The sequence below is a fragment of the Diabrotica virgifera genome, chromosome 2, assembly GCF_917563875.1.
Source record: "Diabrotica virgifera virgifera chromosome 2, PGI_DIABVI_V3a".
In the NCBI taxonomy this organism is placed as follows: Eukaryota; Metazoa; Arthropoda; class Insecta; order Coleoptera; family Chrysomelidae; genus Diabrotica; species Diabrotica virgifera.
The window spans coordinates 194,153,626-194,177,428 of NC_065444.1; the positions used below are offsets into that span (position 1 = coordinate 194,153,626).

General features: G+C 32.8%; 1 protein-coding gene across 1 annotated transcript in view; it reads left to right on the plus strand.

Moving 5' to 3' along the window:
- Positions 1-23,602, plus strand: part of LOC126880888 (dopamine receptor 1) — a 37,336-nt gene extending 13,734 nt beyond the window's left edge. The window contains exons 2-3 of the mRNA XM_050644961.1: positions 18,108-18,237; positions 23,548-23,602. Coding sequence (XP_050500918.1) covers positions 18,108-18,237; positions 23,548-23,602 — 185 coding nt within the window. The remainder of the gene's footprint in view (positions 1-18,107; positions 18,238-23,547) is intronic.
- Positions 23,603-23,803: the final 201 nt, after the last annotated feature.

Genomic DNA, 23,803 nt, shown 5'->3' on the forward strand with positions numbered 1-23,803 from the left:
ATGAAATGGTAACGATTAATTTCATTTGGGATGCTAATTAGGGGGTACCCACTTTATTTTGTCCGTAGCTTCCTTACTTTTAATGCTAAAAACTTTTTAAAAAACAACAGTAAAGCTTTTTATAATAGCTTTAAAAAAATAATGTGTGTGTACTTTGTACGCACGTAAGAAGTTTTACTTCTATTATATGATTTAAACGAAATTAATATACTTTTTATTTATATTTTGTTTAAATATTAAACTAATTTATACTTACTACTTCTCAAACATTTTTATTAGAACAGTGCCAAAAATTCAAATAATAAAAGAATAAAACACACACAAACACATTAAACAAGCCACAAATGATGTCTGAACATTAATTGCCGAAAATTTTTTTAACTAAATACGTATTTTCTGAAAATACAATTATATAATAAATATACTTACAGTCATAAAATGTATTAAAAAAAACAAAAAAGAAAGTTTCTATTGGGACTCGAACCAGCGCTGATAAGAGCGGTTGGTATTGGAATTCATTCGCCTTCTCCACTTAGCCACGAACACTATGTGTCATTATTTACGAAGATCGACTAACTAAACGGATTAAACTTGTGATATTTTGATATTTTGAAAATTGATCAAATTATTTTAATTTTGAATTGAAATGATTTAGAATTGAAAAAATACAACAAAACATGGAGTAAAAAAACAATATATTAGGTGAATATTGATAGAAATTTTGATGGTAATCAAATTATATAAATAAAAGTATTACATACTATGTATTTTGGCAGATCAAATAGGTAGGTTTATACCCATGATACATTAACAATTATTACGTACCTGTTGCTTTTAAAAACTATTTAAAAGTCACTACAATATTATAAACTTTTTTGTTTCTGTCCTCACAACAATAAAACTAATATATTATACATTTGTTTACCTTTACCTTTAACTACAAACCACAGCTGCCATATCGGATAATTTTTGACATGTCATTTGAACATCCAATCAGAACAAAGTTATAATGCGCATGCGCCGGGCTGATAGGTTTTAACGTATAAAAAAATCACCCTCTATCGCCGGTAAAGAAGTATAACTTCAAAAAGTTAAAATGAGTTTTCCCCAAAAAGTGCTTCGTTTTTTGGATATTATTTCACGTTGAATTATTATATTTGGAATTTGGCGAGTATAAACCTATTTTCTATTACTTAGAACTCTTCTTTTACTGCGTCTAGGTATCTCATACATACACCACTTTTCACTTTTTTATAGGCTATATTTTCGCTAAAAATATTATTTTCGATAAAATACTTACTTTTTGAGTTATTTGCAAAAAACGACCTAAAAATGCGTTTTTTTTTGTTGAAAAATGAACGTATTTAGTCGCACATAACTCGTAAAATATTAACTTGGTGAAAAATGCTTAGAACAAATTTGCTTAGAATTAATCAGTTTATCCATTTTCATACTTATTTTGAACGTATATTTTTTCACCGCCCATAAGGGTAAAACTCACTCCCAGGGAAAAACCACACATCGGCCTAATATCACTTTCCTTCTTTGACATGTTATCTATGTATATGCCAAATGTCAAGGTAATCCAAGCGGTTCTTTAAAACTTGAAGCAAAAACCGTGATTCAATGTACTATAATAGGTTGCTAAGGGCAACCGACACAACAAATCACAATGTTATAGAAAAAAATCTCCACTCCACTTTAAAAATCATTCTTAATAATGATGTAAAATTTTCTTTTAAAATAATTTTAATTTTAAGATAATAATATATGTTTTTCTTTAGTCAATGACTGTGAAATAATTTCTTAATTGTTATAAATAAAGTCACTACGATTTAAGAAAGCAAATACAATTATCTCGGCTTCAGTTGGCCGTACAAAATTTTTATTTTGTTTTGAATCTTCGGTTTGTCTTCAGCCACAATAATCTGTAAGTTAGAAACTCTTAGGATGTACAGGGACCGATTCAGTTCTAAATGTTTATAACGAAATTTTCCCCCTTATTTTCAAACCCGAAATAAAAGGTTGAAAATATAAATTTCTAGAAGGAGAGTTGATCTAGGATTAACTCTCTACGATTTGATTTCAAAAAGTTAGAGCCTTCGACATTTGACCCCTCGGGATAAACAATTTATAATATCTAAGCAACAAGTTCACCAATCGGGCTTTATAATTTTTTTATATCCGGAATTGAAAGATCTTAGTTTTAAACTCTTATAAAATAAAAAAAAAGATATTTTTTAATATCAAATTAAATGTAATTACAAAAAACAGCCATTTTGGACCTTTCGCATGCTGTTTTGCAACAACCAACTAACAAAATTAAACTTGCCATAGCTCAAACTGTAGGTTTTTTTATTTACTACAACTTTTTGTTTAAAAGTTTTTCTCTAAAATGAATATCCTAAGCTGCACAATTAAAAATTTTTAAAAATTGCAAATTTAACAAATGAAAATCGTCATAAATAAAAAAGCTTCTATAATTTTTGGTTAAATTTTTGTAGAAGTTATTCCTGGCATCGTCCTTTATAACACCTGATAGGTTTCAAAAGTTCCTAAAGTATATCCTGAAATCGACCTACTTTTTCACCCACAGCTTGGACTATAACAGATTGCTTAAGCTTGTTGCTTATTGTAAACAGACCTCCGCCTACAGCAATCTGTTATAGTCCAAGCTGTGGGTGAAAAAGTAGGTCGATTCATCACTAAAGCAGACAAAATTCCACTGGTCATTCCCGTTTGGCTGAGCTCTGCGCCGCTTCTGAGCATCAAGCCGAATGCTGTGATCTCAAAAGTAACACCAAAACCTGACCCATTCCAACTACTCTTTGATTAACAGTTATTGTTGAGACTACCCTTCGTTTAGCTGCAACTTAATCATTTCTTAGTTAATGTACACTTTCCGGTCTATTTCTGAGAGCAGAAAGTATAAGATGGCGCAAATCTCGGCCTGTCAATATTCTATTGGGACCGTGCAAGTTCGGAAAAGCGACACCTGGTTTCATAGCTCAGCAACATTTTTCGCACTTTTAATTATATTGGCCAATTATATTAGCTCTGGTTGCTGGATAATTGTCAAGGCCAAAGCCCAAAAAAATTATAAGAAGAAAAAGTAAGATTAAGGTTATGTTATTAAAAGGTAAGCAATTGTATGTAGTAAATAAAATTAATTATTAAAATGCAGTACTGCCAGCAAAATAAAATTATTTTTTTATACTTTTATATAATAATTGCTTATCATATCAATATTGTGGAGCAACATATAATTTTTATACTTCAATGACAGTAGGTATGAAATAGACGTCAATTTGACAATTTCAATTGACAATATGATTTATTTAGGAAAGTTGGCAGATTTCTTCGCTACTAGCGCACGATTGTTTCTCGTATCCCCTCCAAGTATTTGCACACCGCGAATAATGTCCAGACACTCCATAACGCCGATAAGAGTTATAATTGGACCACCTCCTCCAAATTCTTAACACAGTAGTTGATGAATCAGCTTCAACAACTCTTGTTGAGTTTCCCGTAAACCAAAACCGGCCTCTTTCATGCCCACGATGCGTCCTGTTACGAAGTCGTTTAAATGACGAAATTGCAGAAGACCGCGAAATCTTGACATTTGGAGTTTTTTGGGTAAATCAAAAACGATCAAAAATGCCGATACGTTACAAATATACTGAAGTTAAATGTAAAGAAATAAACTTAATTTTCTTCTTTTTTTGTTTTTGCGAGAAAAAGAGATAAAACTTCAGTTAATCAAAAGACAGGGACAGAAAAACTTTATCACATATATACAGAGATATGCAGTCTCCTGGAGACTGGAAATCATCAAGGCCTAACTTGTGCTTCATTTAACGCTCCCTATTATTCGCTATGTTTGCTTATCCGCCCTTCCGTCGGCCCGTTTATGGCGGATAACCGAGATTCTACTGTATTTAAAAAAGATTATATAGAACACTTATTTTTTGAGTTATTTGTCAAAAACCGCCTAAAAACGTGTTATTTGTTGAAAAATGAAAATTTTTACTCGAAAATAACTCGAAAAGTATTAACTTGGTAAAAAATGCTATAGCACCAAAGGTGCTTACAATAATAAAAGACGTTTTATCCATTTTTGAACTTATGTTGAACATATATTTTTTCACCCCTTATAAGGGGTGAAACTCACCCCCGGGACAAAAGCACACAGAGGCCCAATTTATTCTTTGACATGATATCTATGTGTTTTCCAAATTTCATGTCAATCCAAGCAGTGCTTTAAAATTGAAAGCAAAAACCGGGATTCAATGTATTATAAGTTGCTAACCGTGGCTAAGGGCAACCGACACAATAAATCAAATTCGTAACGAAAAATAAATTTCCATAGACTTTAAAAATCATTTTTAATAATTAAATGTAATTTTCGGTTAAAATAATTTTTATACTAAGATAATATGAGTGTTTCTTTAGTCAATGACTGTGAAATAATTTCTTAATTTTTATAATTAAAATCACTACGATCTAAGAAAACAAAAACAATAATTATCTCGGCTTCAGTTGGTCGTAGAAAATTTTTATTTTGTTTTTAATCTTTATTTTGTCTTAAGCAACAATAACCTGCAAGGTAAAAACTCATAGGGTGTACAGGGGCGGCTTCAGTTCTAAATGTTTATAACGAAATTTGCTCCCTTATTTCAAACCCGAAATAAGAGGATGAAAAATCATATAAGTATTTATTTACATCAGAATATGAAAATATAAGTCTATCTTTAGAAGCAGGGTGGATAGTTTATTAACTATCTACGATTTTTTTTTAAAGTTATAGATTTTGACATTTGACCCCATGGGATAAACAAATTATAATATCTAAGCAACAAATTCACCAATCGTGCCCCCCCCCCCACAAATTTTTTGAGGTTTGGTTTTGAAAAGTCTTCATTTTAAAGCCTTAAAAAATGCACAAAAGTTATTTTTACAATAAATAATGAAATTGCAAAAAACGGCCATTTTGGACTTTTCACAGGCTGTTTTGCAATAACGTATTAACAAAATTAAACTTGTCATAGCTCAAATTGTAAGTTTTTTAATTTACTACAATTTTCTATTTAAATATTTTTCTCTAAAATGGATTTCCTAAGCTGCAAAATTAAAAATCTTTAATAATTGCAAATTTAACTAATGAAAAACGTCATAAATAAAAAACCGCACAAAATTTTTGGTTGCATTTTAGTCGAAGTTATTCCTGCCATCGTCCCTTACAACACCTGATAGGTTTCAAAAAGTCCTGAATTATATCACGTTTTTTCACCCACAGCCTGGGGTATTTGTGTACTCTGTTCACTTAACCTAGTCTCAATTGTCTTTTAAAAATTTTGAATTCGACTTGAAGTGGCTGCAAGTTATTATAGAAAATAATTATTATTCATACGCAGTTTATTAAAAAAATAAAACTGCATTAATTAAATCAAATACTGCATTATAACACAATGGCGCAACGAGCCATATAACTATGCGCCGCTAGCTTTACTTCTAGAACATTTTGAAAACCAAATAACTTCTCGCGAAACACACTTCGAAAACCCCGCCCACTCATCTGATCTGACATCTGATGCATACATTTGAAGCATAATGAAGGAATTAGTATTGAATTCATAAGTTCCGTCAGCAGGTATTGGAGAACTAAGACAAAGGTAATAACCTGTTTTCAACAACTGCAGCAACGACGCTTGTTCAATAAGTTTTGCGGTTCGATAAGAGAGGGAGTTACTACTACCCTAATTTTATGTTGTTATGTTGGTACACTTCTAATATGAACATGTCTGAAGTTTCATGTCAATCTGTGCATTAATTTTTTGTTTACAAGCCATTTTAGTATCTATGTGTCACAGTATTTTTTACAATGGAAATTCATCATGGAAATTATTTATTCACGGAAACAATCAAAAATCGTTGACTGATTGAATTTTTATTTTTGGAAGCATTCAAGCAAAAAAAATTAATTAATGAAAGTTGATAGTGTATAAGGACTCTTCCTCTTCAATTAGTATAGTTGAAACCTGGGTTGCTGAATTTAAACGTGGTCGTACAGACGTTTAATAGTCCAGAGAAATAAGGTTTTTCTCGTGACACATCCCCCTCCAGGCCGAAACCAAATTTTTTGAGTAGTATGGACATCTGTATTATTAACCTATATGTTTCCTGCAGCCGATTTTGATGATATACATAGTTATAAACAAATGAAGATCGAAAAACGGTAAATTATCGCTTTTTTCGTCTATTACCAAAAAGTTAAGCGCTGTAAACAAATTTGAGAGTAAGAAACTCATAAATCGTATAAAAAACTTCAATATGGCATTCGCTGAATATGTCCAACCTTATTGGTTGCTTAGAAAATTGCAAAATAAATCATAAATATTGAGTTTTTATAAATATTCGTAACTTAGGTAAAAACTAACTTAGAATCTTCTTATTACGCGGAATGCCGAGACTTCTTGTACTTAAATTATATTTTAAATTTCAAAGCAATTGGTTAAATAGTTTAAAAGTTATTTAATTTATTTTTCCCAAATTCATTTTTTTTGCAACACTATAAGTCAGAAAATTATGAGGTTACAATAATACTTCGGACAGTTTATGAAAGAAGAACATTTATACTATTACCTTAATTAAAAATAAATGACAAAAAATAATTTTAAACAGTGTAAAATTATTTTGCAAAAACATGTCCATTTTTTGTTTACTTATAAACAATTAGAATAACTTTTTAACCGTTACCCGTAGAAAAATTATTTTTTCATATTTAGAAAGACTGAATTTTTATACACATTTAGAAAGAAAAACAACTGTTCTAGGACATTTAGGGACAAAATTAGCCCCCCCATTTTATTAATTCACATGTTTTTGCAAAATTATTTTGCAATATCTACAATTATTTTTTGTCATTTTTTTTAAATTAAATTAATACCGTAAATTTTCTTCTTTCATAAACTATCCAAAATATTACTCTAACTTCATCATTTTCTGACTTACAGTGTTGCAAAAAAAATTAATTTTGGATAAAAAAATTAAATAACTTTTAAACTATTTGACCAATTGCTTTGGAATTTAGGGTGTAATTTAAGCACCATAAGTCTCAGCATTCCATGTAATCAGAAGGTTCTAAGTTAATTTTTACATAAGTTATGAATATTTATAAAAACTCAAAATTTATTATTTATTTGGCAATTTTCTAAGTAACCAATAAGGATAGACATATTCAGCGAACGCCATATTGAAGTTTTTTATACGGTTTATGAGTTTATTACTCTCAAATTTGTTTAAAATGCCCAATTTTTTAGTAAGAGACGAAAAAAGCGAAAATTTACCGTTTTTTGATCTTCATTTGTTTATAACTATGTATATCATCAAAATCGGCTGCAGGAAACATATAGGTTATTATTATAGATGACCATATTACTCGAAAAATTTGGTTTTAGCCTGGAGGGGGATGTGTCACCAACACGATATTTTTTTTTCCTTATTTTTCTGAACTATAAGTCGATCTACGTCAATCGTATCCAAAAACAGCAACAACACCAGAAATCGTAAAAAAAATACAGAATATGATATAGGAAAATTGTCCAATGACTATAAGACATTTAGTAGAATCTCCAGGTATCTCTTTTAACAGTGTGAGTAATATTTTGACTAAAGTATTTAGTTTCAGAAAGCTGTTTTGACAATGGGTACGGTAATAACAGAAAAAATCACATTCGAATGCGAATTTTTCAGCAATATTTAGAGCATTTTCGCATAGATAATAGTATTGTACAAGTGAGAGAAGACATATTTCTCACGAGCGCAGAAGTTTGTGAGCCGAGGCACGAGGCAAATCAAGGGAGTGAGAAATGTGTCATTTTCTCATGTGTTATACACTGTACTTTTTCTATGGATGCGGTTTTCTCAAGAGCTCAAACTTCAAAATTAAATAATTTAGGTGCTTTTGGGTATATTATAATAAGCATAAATTGAAATAAAATACATATACATGTAGGTATTTAATATTCTTAAAATTTATATACGTACCCTATTTTTTAAAATTTTAATTAACAGTTATTTTTGAACAGTTTTGAAAGGTAATTTCTGGTAAGATTTGCTTTAACACATTTATTTGGCAACAATAATAATTGTGTTTGTATTGTGTATGTTACCATGGACACGGCGATCATAGTATGGAAGACCGTAGGAGAACCCGTGATAAAAAATATTTCTCACTGCATGAGGAATTGTTCATTTTGAATGTATGTAAGTAGTGAGAGAAGTTGCATATTATATAGTATTAATAGAAAAAATAAATTGTGTGCATCAATTTATCATTATAGATGAGACTTGGGTCTATCACCATCCTGAATTAAAACAAGAAGCTAAATAGTGGTATGGACCTGCTTCTCCATCCATCCGAATGTAATGATACTACAGTCCAAACCGGGCCTTGACCTCATGACCTCCTTTATCAAGCTTCTCCAATCATTTCGATATACTGATGTTCTTCTCCATGAACATGTTTTAGGAGGTTTTTGGTATCCTCATATACTTTTTGGCCTTCCAACAGGTATTTTTCCTTGCGTTCTTACATGTGGCAATTTTCTAGGGATTCTATTCTCATGCATGCGGACCGCGTGCTCTGCCCACCGTAATCTCTAGTTTAGTCTATTGTTCTAGAGCTGGTTCGCTATACCGTTCATGTATTTTTTATTACACCTAATTCGGAAGGTTGTAATTTTCAACTACTGGGCACAGTATCCTACTACTTTATTTTTTTTTCAAACACGTCTAATGATAATGTTTCACAACCATAACTTAATAATCAAGTATATTCAAATGGGAAATAAGCCACAATTTTACATAAAAATGATTTTATTAACGTTTCGACGCCCAAGTCGGGTGTCGTTGTCAAAATACAAAATAATACTAAATAAACAAAAATGTTCTTCTTCTTCTTCTTCCTTTATTGGGTTATATCCCTCGGGATAATTCGCCCAGCTTACACCAGGGAAATACTCTTGTCTTGCTCTGGGCAGTCGAATATTTCCAAATATATATGTTAAAGCCTCAATTTTTTTTTAATATATATTAGCAGGAACATCTTCGTATAGGGCCAGACAGTCCCTACAGGAAAGGCAATATTATACCATAAGGGTTAAGGCTTCTATCATTTTGGAGGTCCAATATCTTTTTATATCTTTATCTTCTTAATTTTTTTAATTCAAATTTGGGAATTGATTAATTTATAAATTAAGTTTGGCTAAGTTAAGGAATTTAAGGATCAGGTTAATCCTACGTGGATTAAGGTTGGACATAAGTAGGCAAATTTCAATGGGAGTAGGGATATTTGTCTTGGCTAATTCTTTATATAGGTCAAAATTGGGTGACATATTTATAGGGCACTCAAAAATCAGATGATTTAAGGACCCAACTCGGCCACAGTCACAATATGGGTCATCTTTTACTCCTATCCTGAATAGGTGAACTGGAGTAGCACAATGACCTGTCCTCATTCTAATAATGGTGGTTATATGTCTTCTGTCTTGGTATGCAAAATTGTGGTACCAAGGGAGTTTATCTATCTGACCTACAATTTTAGAGTAAAATGAATTATTTCGATTTTTCCCCTGCCATTCTTGCTTCCACTGATTCCAGATGGAATGCTTGATGTCTGGTAGAAAGTTGGAATAGTGAAGAGTGATACCAGCAGCTACATTTAAGGTTCTACCTATATTAGCTAGTTTATCAGCCACCATGTTCCCTTTAATATTCGAGTGTCCTGGAATCCATGCCAGACTAATATTAACGTTATTTTCTTTCGCTTCAATGATGCCTCTCTTGGTCATGAACGATGAATGTTCTGTTTCCATAGAATAGGTTGATCTGCCTATTTTCTGTAAGGCACTTTTAGAGTCCGAGCAGATGATTGCTTGTTTAATCCCATTTTTCAAAATAATTTGGAGGGCATGATTAATTGCGACAATCTCAGCCGTACATATTTGGGTATACTTAGGTAGTTTACTGGTATAAGAATAGTTGATCTCTCGGCTAAAGACACCAAAGCCTGCTGATCCTTCATCATCAACCGAGCCGTCCGTGAAGAATTTGGTGTGACTAGGTTTATTTAGAATTATTTTTTGGAGTTGAACTGAGGCAAGTTCATCTGAACGATTAGATTGGATATTTATGATTGGAATTGTTGATAATTGATGGTCTAGTTCAAAGTTATGGCATGGGTATAAGTCACTTAAATATAAGTTGGGATAAGTACTTTTAAATTTGTTTTTTAAAAGCACTAGAAATGGAATACTTCTGTTTTTCCAATGATTTTGCTTCCTTTCAATTGCCAAGTCTAACAGGTCGAGAGCGGAAATAATTGGGTTGCCAATTAACATTAAATTTTTTAATATAAATTTAGAGCTAAGCCATTCCCATCTAGATTTAAGCGAGATCTGACCACTTTCACTTAAGAGAGCATGAATTGGGGTAGATTTCATGCATCCAGTTATAATTCGGATACTTTTGTATTTTAGTTTCTCCAATCTTTTAATTAAGGAAGTTGGACAATCGAAAATTACCTGGCAGCCAAAGTCCAGATGGCTCTGAATCAGACCATTGTGTACAATTTGTAAGGTTTTTGGATCACTTCCCCAATAAGTCCCACAAAGAGCTCTCATCACATTCAGGCCACGATTTACTTTTAGTTCTATTGAGTTTACATATGAATTCCACTTTAAGTTTTTTTGAATATTTACCCCCAGGTATTTGACTGAATCCACCCAACCAATATTCTGGTTACAAAATATTACGTTAGGCGGAGAGATTTTCGTGTTTCCTTTTGTAAATAATATTGCAGAAGATTTGTTCTTAGACAGATTTAAATTGTGGTCTAGCAACCATGATTCCATCTGAATCAATAATTTATTTACATTAATTACCAATTCATTAATATCACTCCCTCTAATCAGAAGAACCAAATCGTCTGCATACTGAATTAGTTTGCATGAAGAGGGGATTAAATTATACAGGGAAAGACAATATAGGTTGAAGAGGATAGGGCTTAATGGGGAACCTTGGGGTAGTCCCAGACTTGATTTTCTTGGGCCATGGGTTTGTCCCAGTTTGTCTTTGACAAATAGCTCTCTATCATTTAGAAGGCAGAAAATCAAATTAGCCAGTTGGGTTGGAATGTTATACTTTAATAATTTGGAATACAAGAGTGATATATTGACATTATCATAAGCAGAAGAGATATCTAGAAATATGCCAACAGTGTATTGATTTTGAGCGAAGCCTATTTGAATTGTTGAGGTGAGGTATGTAAGGCATTCCGTGTATGTAATAATAGTTATCGGAGTGTTAGGATTCATTATAAAGAGTATGTTTGCTAGACCAAGGAGTCAAAAGATCTCGAATCCTCAGGCTCGAGATCCTCTATTCCCCTCCGACCCTGGTTTACATTTGTATTGAAAGGTGATACACTTTTGTTTATGCTAGTCTTTAGATCTGCCATATTGTAAGGAATGGAGTATGATTTTGAGTTTATTAAGTCCCCAATGAAGGTCATGACGAGCTCCCTGTGAGATTGGTTCAGCATAGACATGGCCTGATTGAAATCCAAATGAAGTTGGGATAAAGATTGTGAGTTAGCGATTTGAGAATCAGAGTGAGCAGGATTGAATTTTGAAGTCGAAGGCTCATTTATTCTTCTACCTGATGGATTAATAAGTAGTCTTTGGTGGGAGATTTTATCATAACCTGTATTTTCTTGTATTGAAGGTCTTCTTATTTTTGGTGGAGATTAAGTGACTTGACTAAAAGGTTTTGAATATTGAGCTGAGGCTGCAGACCTCCTCTCCTGTGGTAAGATGCCATTAGAATTATTCTGATCGCTATGTAAGGGGGGAAATCGTTTATGTTTAAAGATAAAATATTATGTATCCTAGGAACCTGCTGACTTGCCTCATAGAAAGATAGATTAGAAAAGGACATTAGATCCTTAATATCTTTTTGTCTGACTCTCTCTCTACAATTACGACTATTTGATTCATGGTCAGAAAATTTGCAGAAAATGCAATATTTTGTACACGTATTAGATGAAGAATCCTCATGAGAAGTTCCGCATCTAGCACATTTCTTTTTTCCTCTACATTGGTTCGTAGAATGGCCATAAAGTAAGCAATTTCCACATTGAAGAATAGGGCTGATGAATGGTGTGACCCTCATTGGTAGTTGATATATGGAAATTTCTTTAGGAATAGTTTTTCCTGAAAAAGTTATGCTAATAGTTCCCGTGGAGACAAATTCAACCTTTGAATCCACTTGTACTCTCCGGTTCATTCGCTTTACACTTAATATCTTACATAAAGCCAAGTTGGTTTCTGATGCCTCCTTTATTTCTTCCTCTGTGAATCTTTTATTAACTCCCCTTACTATACCCCTACAAGAAATCTGATGAAATGGAATGAACACGGCATACCCTAGGGCTTCCCAATCTTTCCTCACAACGAAATCGTTGGCTGCTTTTCTAGTGGCAAATAATACCCCTATCCTTCTTTTTACCTTTTCTACTGATTTTCGTGATGCCTTTAATTTTTAAAACAGAAATAGATTTAGCTATACTTAACACGTGGTAATCTCCAATATTTTTATCCTGACCCTGGACAAATACTTCATAAGGACCTATGTCGGTCTCCGAAAATAGTATTTGTTTTTTTCCTTTAAGACTTTTCTGAATAATTGGAGGTTGAGATTGACATTCATGTTGGTTGATTTTATTAGGAGGGTCAGGTGGTGGAGGAGGATCGGGAGGAACTTCTTCCTCCATCTTATGCGGCAGATTGACGAATTTAAAATCTATGCCAGTCGATGCAAATTAGAAATTAACAGGGAAATATAGATAGTTTTGGCCCTTACCCTTTGGATGAGTCGTCCGTTCACCTCGAACGATAATCACAGATTTGTCTATTTTAAGTTTTCTTCCAAAAAATCAAATGTCAAACACAACAAAATTCACAACAGATATTAACTGCGAAAAGAAGCCGAGGCTGTTCATCCCAGCGGACCTCGACTTCTTATCAACGATAAATAAAAAATTAACAAGAATTAACAACTGTTTTCACACTAAATTAGGTTTGATGAGGTTTTTTTAGCAAAAATTAAAAACTGTCAACTGTGACGTTTTCAACCAAAGCAAAGTTTTTCAAATAATTCAAACAAAAATGTTGTTGCTTAGTAAAAAATTCTTCTAATAATTTATTTAATCTGACTCATTTATATCGGCAATTCAGACACGTATTATACATTTTAAAGTAGACGACTTTAAAATGATATTGCCAATATTGATGAGTTGCGTTCCTGGGACGACTTTATTAAAAGATAATTCATTCGATTACATGAAATCAATCCCAACTCAAGAATATCCGCCACAAAAAATCATAGCATGTGATCTGTCTTTAAAAAGACAACCAAATGCAACGGTGGCACTGAAATTCTCGCGTTAGAGATTCCATAGTAAATCACGAGGGAAAACCAGGAAAAACCTCGTGATACTATCCCGACATCGTAAGTATTTGTGTTTACATTTAGTTTACTCTCAAAACTAATACCAAATTCTGACTTGATATTTTAAATTTTAAATAATACTAAAATACTAAATATGTACTAACTCGATATGTTACTGATTTACTAATTGTGGTATTTTCTTTCTATTGACTTCCTCCTTTAATATGGGTAACCACATCCTACTGCATTCTACCGAGGAATTTGCGACACAATTGGTTTCATTTAGCATAATTAGAGCCGCTTCTTTGATTTTTCTCTTTTTACTATCTGCTTCTTTTAGGACTATACTTGAATCTCTCCACTGAACTCTATGTTCATTATCCCATGCTTGTTGACATATTTGAGATCTATCAAATTCTCTATTTTTTATATAAGACTGATGTTCATTTACTCTAACGTCTAATGGTCTTGACGTTTCACCTATATAAAATTGTTCGCATTCACAAGGTATTTTATAAACACAATTCTTTGTTCTTTCTTGTTCACTGTTAGGTTTAGTTTTAGATAGAATAGATCTCAATGTGTTTGTTGTTTTGAATGATGTTGATATGTTGAATTTATTTCCTATTGTTTTAAGTTTCTCGGATAGTCCTTTTACATATGGTATTGATATTTTCCTCGTATTATTTCTTGTGAATGTTGTAGGATCCCGTTCTAAGTTGTTCTGTTCCATTCGATCCAATCTTGACAATTCCTTATTTATAAACGATATGGGATAATCATTTTTTAATAAAACAGATGTTACCAATTGTTTTTCTTCTAAAAATGAATTTTCGTTAGAACAAGTAATTTTGGCTCTATCATATAAGGATTTAATGATTCCCTTTTTAACGTTGATGTTTTTTAATAAAACAGATGTTACCAATTGTTTTTCTTCTAAAAATGAATTTTCGTTAGAACAAGTAATTTTGGCTCTATCATATAAGGATTTAATGATTCCCTTTTTAACGTTGATGTTATGATTTGATTTGTAATTGAGATATCTGTTGGTGTGTGTTGGTTTTCTATACACTTGAGTCTCATATCCAGTATCCTTCTTTGAGACCAAAATATCGAGGAAAGGTAGGGTGTTATTGTATTCCTTTTCCATTGTAAACTTTATTGTCTCTTCTTGATCGTTTATAATATTCAGGAATGTATCCAACAATTCCGATCTATGAGGCCATATGGAAAACACATCATCTACATATCTCCACCATACTGTGGGTTTTAAATTTTGTTTAGAAATGATATTAGTTTCGATATCCTCCATAAATATATTAGCCAATAATGGAGATAAAGAAGAGCCCATTGCGAGACCAAAATTTTGTTTATAGAATTCATTATTTAGTTGAAAATAGGTATTATTAGTACATAATGTCAATAACTCCATTATAGCTGATACATTTAGTCTTTTCCTAGTTGTTAATGTATTATCATTTTCTAATTTCGTTTTGATTATGTTTAAAGTTTTATCTAATGGCACATTTGTAAATAAACTGTTTATGTCAAAACTTACTAAAATATTATTTGGATTAAATTCAATATTTGATAATTTGTTTAAAAAATGTTGTGTATTTTTTATAAATGTGTCATTATTATTTGCAAATGGTTTTATAATATTTAATAAAAATTTTGATAGTTCACTACAAGGAGAATTGATGGTACTACAAATAGGTCTAAGTGGAATATTTGCTTTGTGAATTTTCGGTACTCCATAAAAATGTGGTGTCTTACTGTAATGAGGTGTCATTAATTTTCTTTGATAGTACGTTAGGTCATTTTTAAATTTGAATAAAGTTCTATAGATTTTGTTTTCCAGTGTCTTCGTTGGATCCTTCGTTAATTTGGTATAAGGTCCATTTGTAATTAGACCTGTAATTTTGTCCTCATATTGTACTTTATCCATTATTACAGTTGCATTTCCTTTATCCGCTGGTATTAATTTTTATAAATTTTTTAATAAATTTTAATAAATTAAGTTTTATAATTTTTATTATTATAAATTTTCCATTTACTATGGAATCTCTAACGCGAGAATTTCAGTGGCACCGTTGCATTTGGTTGTCTTTTTAAAGACAGATCACATGCTATGATTTTTTGTGGCGGATATTCTTGAGTTGGGATTGATTTCATGTAATCGAATGAACTATCTTTTAATAAAGTCGTCCCAGGAACGCAACTCATCAATATTGGCAATATCATTTTAAAGTCGTCTACTTTAAAATGTATAATACGTGTCTGAATTGCCGATATAAATGAGTCAGATTAAATAAATTATTAGAAGAATTTTTTACTAAGCAACAACATTTTTGTTTATTTAGTATTATTTTGTATTTTGACAACGACACCCGACTTGGGCGTCGAAACGTTAATAAAATCATTTTTAGGTAAAATTGTGGCTTATTTCCCATTTGAATATACTTGATTATAAAAATGCCACAAGAAAATAGCTTCAGAACAACATAACTTAATATGGGCCTGATTATTGTTTCATAGACCCGGAGTTTTGTTTCCTGTAGACCTGCATCTACGGCTCCAAAACAAATCATTGTCAAGAAATCTGCCAAGAAAATGTTAGCACCAGTTTTTTGGGATGCGAGAGGAATTTTGTTTGTGGATTACTTGCAAGGTGGTAAAACAGAAAATTCTGGATATCATTGTAACCTTTTAAATCAGCTAAAGGAAAAAATTCGTGAAAAAAGACCCGGTTAACTGAAGACAAAAATCCTTGTTCATCAAGACATTGCACCGTGTCATATGGGCATTTTAACAATGACTAAAATCCATGACCTAAAGTCCGAATTGTTGAATTGTCCACCCTATTTATCAGATTTGGTCCCTAGCAACTTTCATCTGTTTAAGTACCTAAAAAATTCATGCGTGAAAAGCGTTTTTCATACAATGGTGAAGTCATGACAACCGTGGAAGCGTATTTTGAAGCCCTTCCAGATCCTCAGTTCAGGGATAAATTTATAGACTGTAATCTTGTTGGAAAAAGTTTATTGGTGTTCAGAGTACTAGACTAGATAATAAAGTATATTCAAAACCATAAAAGTGTGATTTTCTTATCGAACAGCAAAACTTATTGAACATCCTAGTAAATATGCTGGATAATCCTAAAAATCGTTATGAAGTTAATTTACGTCTAAATGATGAATATTTTCAACATATAAATTATGTAAATTAAAAAATAATTACAATCTTCCCTTTCGGTATTGTTTATTTTGGCCAATACTCTATGTTATAGAATATTATAAATATTAAAAATAAAAAAATATGAAAAAAATATTTTTAAGAACCGCTTTTCTTTAGTTACGAGTGACTAAAAAACATAATATTTAAAAAAAAAATCAACTAAAAAGCAAAAAATAAAAAAAAATAACAAATCTACCACATTCGTCAAAGAACAGCGTGGCGCGTCTTCATCGAATAAACGGTTTTCGCCCCACGCTTTTCTTTAACGAATGTGTTAGATTTTGTAAATTTTTTTTATTTTTTGCTTTTTAGTTGATTTTTTTTATAATATTATGTTTAATGTTAGTCGCTCGTAACTAAGGGAAAGCGTTTCTTAAAAATATTTTTTTCATGTTTTTTTATTTTTTACTTTTAAATTTTACACTTTTCAAACATGAAAAGTAGTCGAAATCGGCAAAAAATTTGAAACTTTGTTGTTTGTTTATGAAGCATAACGTAAACAATTAACGTAAAAAGTGAAATTTTGTATACCTACTTCATATAATTAGCTACAATCTGTACAAACAAGAGAATTTAAGCATTTTCCGTTAAAATCGTTTTTTATTTAAACAATTATTAAACAAAAAAATTTTTATTGGCTATTCGTGTATTGTTCCCGCGAATGCATATGTCTGCAAATTTTTAGTCATTTGCATTGAAGAAAAGGCAGTTAAATTAACGTCCAAAAATTTGACCCAAACAATTGAACTAAAGAAAAGCATTTAATTAATTAATACGACAAAACGAATTCTAATGTTAATTGTAGCACAAAACATCTCTACCGGTGGTTTTTCTAAGACAACGATAAAAGCACGAATTTTTTTAATTCGAGTTTTGGTTGAAGTTTTGTTTCGTATCGTATTGAAATTTGACAAGAAATAAACTCTGATTTATATATAAACAAATATATGAGCGTTCAAAATTTGAAACTTTATTGTTTATTTATAAAGCATAACGTAAACAATTAACGTAAAAATAAAATTACGTATAGTTCATATCATTAGCTACAATCCGTAAAATTTCAAGTTTCTACATTGTAAAAAACAAGAGAATTTAAGCATTTTCCATTAAAATCGTTTTTTTTTATTTAAACAATTAATGAATATAAAAAAATTTGATTGACTATTCGTGTATTGTTCCCGCGAATGCATAGATATGTCTGCAAACTTTCATTCATTTGCATTGAAGAAAAGTCAGTCAAATTAACGTCTAAATATTTGATTCTATGTTTACAGATGTCTAAAAATTTGATGCAAACTATTAAAGTAAAGAAAAGCGTTTAATAATAATAAATTTTCTTTTAATATTTTAATATTTTTTAGGATATTGGATTTTTGGTGCTCAATTCTGTGACACTTGGGTGGCCTTCGACGTCATGTGCTCAACAGCTAGTATACTCAATCTTTGCGCCATATCACTAGATAGATATATTCACATAAAAGACCCCCTTAGGTAAGTACATTATTTTTACTTAAAACAAGCGTATACTTCTATTCTCAATACCACATTCATATTTGCTATATCTAGTATCTAGTTTTCTTGTCCATCTAATTTTAATCTAGTATTAATAGAAATGTTGAACTTCACTCATAGCATTAATAGCTTAAAACGCTTTCTGCGTAAATTCTGGAGTGAGACAGGGAGATCCGTTTTCCCCATTGTTTTTTAACCTGGCCTTAGAATATGCCATGCTGAAAATATATCACAAAATCAATCCAGACATAACTGGGAGCAAAAATCATACTCGCCTTTGCCGATGACGTAGCCGCAATAGCACAATCAACATTAGAAATTAAGGATATTTTCTGGAGCTTTGAAGAAGCTGCATTAAACATCGGTCTCAAAATAAATGAAGACAAAACAAAATACATGGTCATCTCAAAACAAGAACGACGGCGAATAAGGCAAAACATTACTATAAACGATCATAACTTCGAAGTGGTTAAAGAATTTAAATATCTAGGAGCAACAATCGCAAATGACAACAAATTAGAGCGAGAAGTTGAAACGAGAATAATGGCAGGAAACAGATCTTTCTTTGCAATGCAACATCTAATGAAGTCAAAACTTCTTTCATGTGGTGCAAAAATCTAGATATATAAGACCATAATACGACCAGCAGTTGCGTATGGAAGCGAAACATGGACGCTAACCAAAAGAGAAGTTAATAAATTGCTGGTGTGGGAACGTAAAATCCTTCGAATGATATATGGCCCTTGCAGAGACAGCGTAACAAACAAATGGAGGCGCAGATACAATAACGAGCTAGTGTCTCTATTCGGAAAAGAAAATCTAGTCAGATTTATAAAGGTCAATAGACTCAGATAGGCAGGGCATGTGATACGCCGTAACGACAATCGCCTTATAAACAATGTGTTCTGGGAAAGGCCAGATGGAAGAAGATCTGTATGGCGGCCTAGAAGAAGGTGGAAAGATGCTGTCAAAGAATTAGTGGCACATGACCGACAAACATGGAAGGCAATATCGTAAACGCGACAAAAACTCACGAAGAGTTGTAGGGCCATTGATGATGATGATGATTAATAGCTTTTCTGTATAATAAGCACATTAGAAGAGTTCTTTGGGTTCTTAGTAATCAAAGAGAACAATGAAGATCTGAAATAGGAATCAGGACTAGTTATAAAACGGTGAAGTAGAAATAAAAACTGATAAAGCGGTTGTTTCGGATAAAATACCAACGCAAGTCATTAAGCTAATTGATGACTGCAATAAATATAGCATCTTTGTCTTATTCTGTAGTACATGCAAAACTGGTATATTACCTAAGGGATCACTAATATCAACATTCAAAAAGATGTCAACGACTGAAAAGTCACCACCGACTACAAAACCGAAACCAAAAAAAAGAGGACTTCCCACCACTAGCAACCAACACCAGCCAACCAACGGACATTCTCACTCTGCCACGAGGACCAACAGAACCGATCCACAAACCAATGATCCAGTCCCCCCAGCGCCAACCGCAGATGGAGATACGCTTGCCTTGCAGCGTCCTGGTAATTCGGAGACAGAGGACATGGAAACAAACGAAAAACCCACCGTGTTGCATGAACAACAGACAACACCACACCGAAAGCCGCCTGTAATTAAATTACAGAGGTAAGCAAGACAGGGGATATCCTCACCATAGCTCAACGACTAAAAGTTTACACGGTATACAGAATATCCAGGAGTGGTAGGGAAACACTCATCCAGGCGAAAAGCCTGGAAAATTATCAAAAAATGGTGAGGATAACAGAAGAGTATGCAGAGACATACAAAGATAAGAGGCTACAATGGATAGCCTTCCCAATAGACGAGGACATAAAACCCACAGTGGTTTTAAGAGGATTGCCCACAAACACCACCGAGAAGGCAATCCAAGAAGAGATGGAAGAACAACACCAGATAGTCTGTCACGCAGCGAAGAACATGACTACCAGAGCCGGACCGAAAAGAAAACTTCCGATGTTCATACTGACTCTGAATCACGAGGACATGGATAAGGCGAAGCGGATTACCAATTTGTGCCACATGAAGGTCGTGGTAGAGGACCTACGAAAAGCGACAGGACCAACGCAGTGTTTCAACTGCCAGAGCTACCACCATGCACAGAACGCGTGCCACAAGAACCCGAGGTGTGTGAAATGCGGAGAAGATCACCCCACGAAGCTGTGTAAAAGACCCAGAGAAATAAAGGCAACATGTGCCAACTGCAACGGAAGCCACCCCGCAAATTACAGAGAATGCCCTAGATGCCCAACCCGGTGAAGACCACCACCACAAAGGCCACAACAACAGACGAACATACGACAGCAGACAACCGGGGTATCCTATGCCCAAGCCACACAAGCCAAAACGACGCAAAACACCTCAGCGATCCTCCAAGACGAAGACGACCTAGTCATAATGGTAACAAACATAGTGACTAAGGTAGTCCAAGAAATCATCCAAGGTACCAGACAGACGATCAAGTAAAGTCAGCATACAAAAAAAAAATATTAAAAGAAGGCGCAAGCCACCAAAAAAATATAAAAAACAAAAAAATATATGAGCACCAAGCCATTGGACTGAGCCCAGTTGCTCTTGGTACAATCACTTGGGGCCCAAGCAAGCAATCTTAGTTCCGCGGAGAAGTAATTAGAAGATAAAGGCTTAGAGCGCTTCACGCTGGCCTAGTTTTGAATTCGATTAGGGCACCACATTGGAATCTTATTACCCAGCAGGATTCCATTGTGAAGAGCATTTGGCTGATAGTTGTGCCCCTATCGCGCATCAGCGTGCTATAGGGGGGAAAGGGATGGTCTGGGCCATTAAAGCGAGGTGGGGAGATCACTGTTTTTTACTCGGGCCAAAACACCTCGCCCCAATGAAGTGTTACACCCGAATGTACTTATTTTCGAAAGGGTGGACATCTTCCTCAAGTCGCGGTCGGGTTGAATCAAATTGCTTGCTTGCTTGCTTATTAACATTCAAAATCTATACTCACAATCGACGCCTAACCCTTTCTCTTTTCCCCCTTCTTTTAGGGGTCTGATAGCTTATGGGGAGATCGCTTTATAGTTTCTTCAATGATTCTTCATGCCCTCGTCATATCATCTTGAGTTTAATTTGAAGTATAGAAATAGATAATTTCACTTTAATAAAAAAGAACTTTTTTCTAATAAAAGGTTTTTATTATTTATAGGAGACAATATAAATTAATTCGACAATATAAAACGCTTAAAATTACAAAAATTATACTATAATATAAACGTACTTTTTATATTGCCACGGTTTTGTTATATACAGGGTGTCCCAGACTAATTTAGCCACGCTATATCTCTTAAGCGAATATAGATTTTTGAATGGGACAAAAAGTGATATATTCTACTTGTAATACACTTTAATATGGCGTACAAAAAACCATCCCCTAAATATTCATCCCTTTACAACCCCTAACTTTAATTTTTTTAATAGCACCCTGTATATTTCTTTATAGTTTTGGATGTGGTCTTTTATCGTCTATTTAACTTATTGTTTGAAAATAAAATCGGTTCGTAAATAACCAAGAAACTATCAGTTTATTTTTGTTAATTGTGTGTTCCAGACTAATTTATCCAGGCTATATTTCTTAAACGAATAGAGATTTGCAAATGGGACAAAAACTGATGTATTCCATTTGTAATACACTTTCATATGGCGTAGAAAAAATTCATCCCCTAAATATTCATCCCTAACTTACAGGTGCTATTTAAAAAAAATAAAGTTAGGGATTGTAACTAAGGGATGAATATTTAGAGGATAATTTTTTTCTATGCCATATTAAAGTGTATTACAAATGTAATAGATCAGTTTTTGTCCCATTCGAAAATCTATATTCGTTTAAGAAATATAGCCTGAATAAATTAGTCTGGGACACATAATTAACAAAACTAAACTAATATTTTCTTGGTTACTTACGAACCGATTTTATTTTCAAAAAATGTTTTGAATAGACGATAGAAGACCACATCCAAAACTATAAAAAAATATGCAGGGTGCCATTACAAAAATTTAAGTTAGGGGTTGTAACTAAGGGATGAATATTTAGGGGATGATTTTTTTCTACGTCATATTAAAGCGTATTACAAGTAAAATAGACCACTTTTTGTCCCATTCAAAAATCTCTATTCGTTTAAGAGATATAGCGTGGCTAAATTAGTCTGGGACACCCTGTATAGGACACAAAATGTTTCGAAAGAATAATTAACTTATAAAATATGAATTTTTAATAGGTGTATTAAATGTTATAATTATAATTCCAAAAATTCCAATATTCCAAAAATTCATGAACTACAGCATCTCTAGAAGCCCATTTTGTTCTACTCATCTGTTGGTCCTTAGAACTTCGATCCTAAAGACACAGGAAACAAGCTATTTTGTATGTCCACATTGTTGTCCCGGAAGAAAGTTCTCAATCTTGAAATCAATACAGATCACGTTGATGCTGTTCATAGTTGATGTTTTTTAGCAACTGCTACTGTTTTATATTCTTCCTTCATCGAGTTAGAAGTTGTTAAGATTTTTGATAAATATATTGCAATTATTAAAGTGGAATATATAGACATAAATATATAGGATATTGATTATGTATTTTAGAAAGGAACTACAACGTTAACAGGGTTTTATTGTTTCATATAGTCAATGGACCTCTATATTTAAGAAAACCGCGGAGTGATACCATTTAAATTGGTGCGTTTTTGAGAAAGGGGTAAATTAGTCCCTAGGTACAGGGAGAATGAGTTCTATGCACATTTAGTGCAAACACGTCTGTAGGAAAGTTATTCCAGGTTAAACTTACTCTCGAAATATCACAATTTGAAGTCAAAAACATGTTTTTTTACAAAAATATATTCAAAAGAAAAGCAAAAAAATAACATGAAAGATAGCAATTTTGGTTTATGCCCGATAACTTTTTTCCACGGGTATATAGGTATAGACATTGCTGCACAGAAAAAAAACTTCCATCCTTCCTCTTTAAAATGACGTTTGGTAAAGGTCCCTGTGATTTACAATTTCCAAAATATGATTTTCCAAATTTCGCCACTCACAGCGATTTTGGGATATTTTCCTTGTTATTTCGCAAACATTGTTCTGTAACTTTTTTCTACGCATTTCTAGGTATACGTAATGGTACATTTAGTAGAAAGAAAAGTCAATTACCTTTAAAATGTTCTATCCTAGAAGGCCGTATGGCTATATTTAAGCAAGATATGGTTTTTCAAAATTTTATACTTTTAGGCCGTCCTTACATGGAGCGACGCTCGAAGTAATCGACTCGATTCCAATCGCGTAGATCTCTCCCCGTCACTCAAGTTCCTCCGTTGTGGCATTGAGCTCCGTACACGGAGCGTTTAGGATTGAAAATCTCCTCGTCTTGTACGACTCTCGTTTCGTGCGATCTGAAGCGCACGAGAAAGTTCGAGTGAGGCGCACGTTTACAGTCATTATTTTATTTGTTTGCTTCGTTTTTGTTTATTTTTGCACTAAATTAAAT